Genomic DNA, 337 nt, shown 5'->3' on the forward strand with positions numbered 1-337 from the left:
TGACGAGAAAGAAAGAAGAGGGCTTGCTGCTGCTGCTGCTGCTGCTGCTGCTGCTGCTGCTGCTGCTAGCTGCTGCGATGGTATCCTCAATATAAGTTTCAACTGCTGCTGCTGCTGCTGCTGCTGCTGCTGCTGCTGGGGTTGCTGCTGCTGCTGCTGCAGCAGCAGCAGCAACAGGAGAAAGGAAGAGAGGAGCAGCAGAACTGACGGCAGACAGCAGCACAGCTTCTCCCCTCAATGCTGCTTCTTTTGCTGCTGCTTCTTCCTTGCTGCTGCTGCTGCTGCTGCTGCTGCTGCTGCTGCTGGTGCATGCGCGGCGCATGCACTGCTGCAGCAG

General features: G+C 58.5%; 1 protein-coding gene across 1 annotated transcript in view; it reads right to left on the minus strand.

The window, feature by feature from the left end:
• Nucleotides 1–337, minus strand: part of EMH_0038520 (uncharacterized protein) — a gene marked incomplete at both ends in the record, with an annotated part of 7159 nt that overhangs the window by 3787 nt on the left and 3035 nt on the right. Inside the window, one exon of the mRNA XM_013495299.1 lies at nucleotides 1–335. Coding sequence (XP_013350753.1) covers nucleotides 1–335 — 335 coding nt within the window. The remainder of the gene's footprint in view (nucleotides 336–337) is intronic.

Source organism: Eimeria mitis, genomic scaffold (genome assembly GCF_000499745.2).
Source record: "Eimeria mitis Houghton genomic scaffold, Emh_scaff1508, whole genome shotgun sequence".
Taxonomy (NCBI): Eukaryota; Apicomplexa; class Conoidasida; order Eucoccidiorida; family Eimeriidae; genus Eimeria; species Eimeria mitis.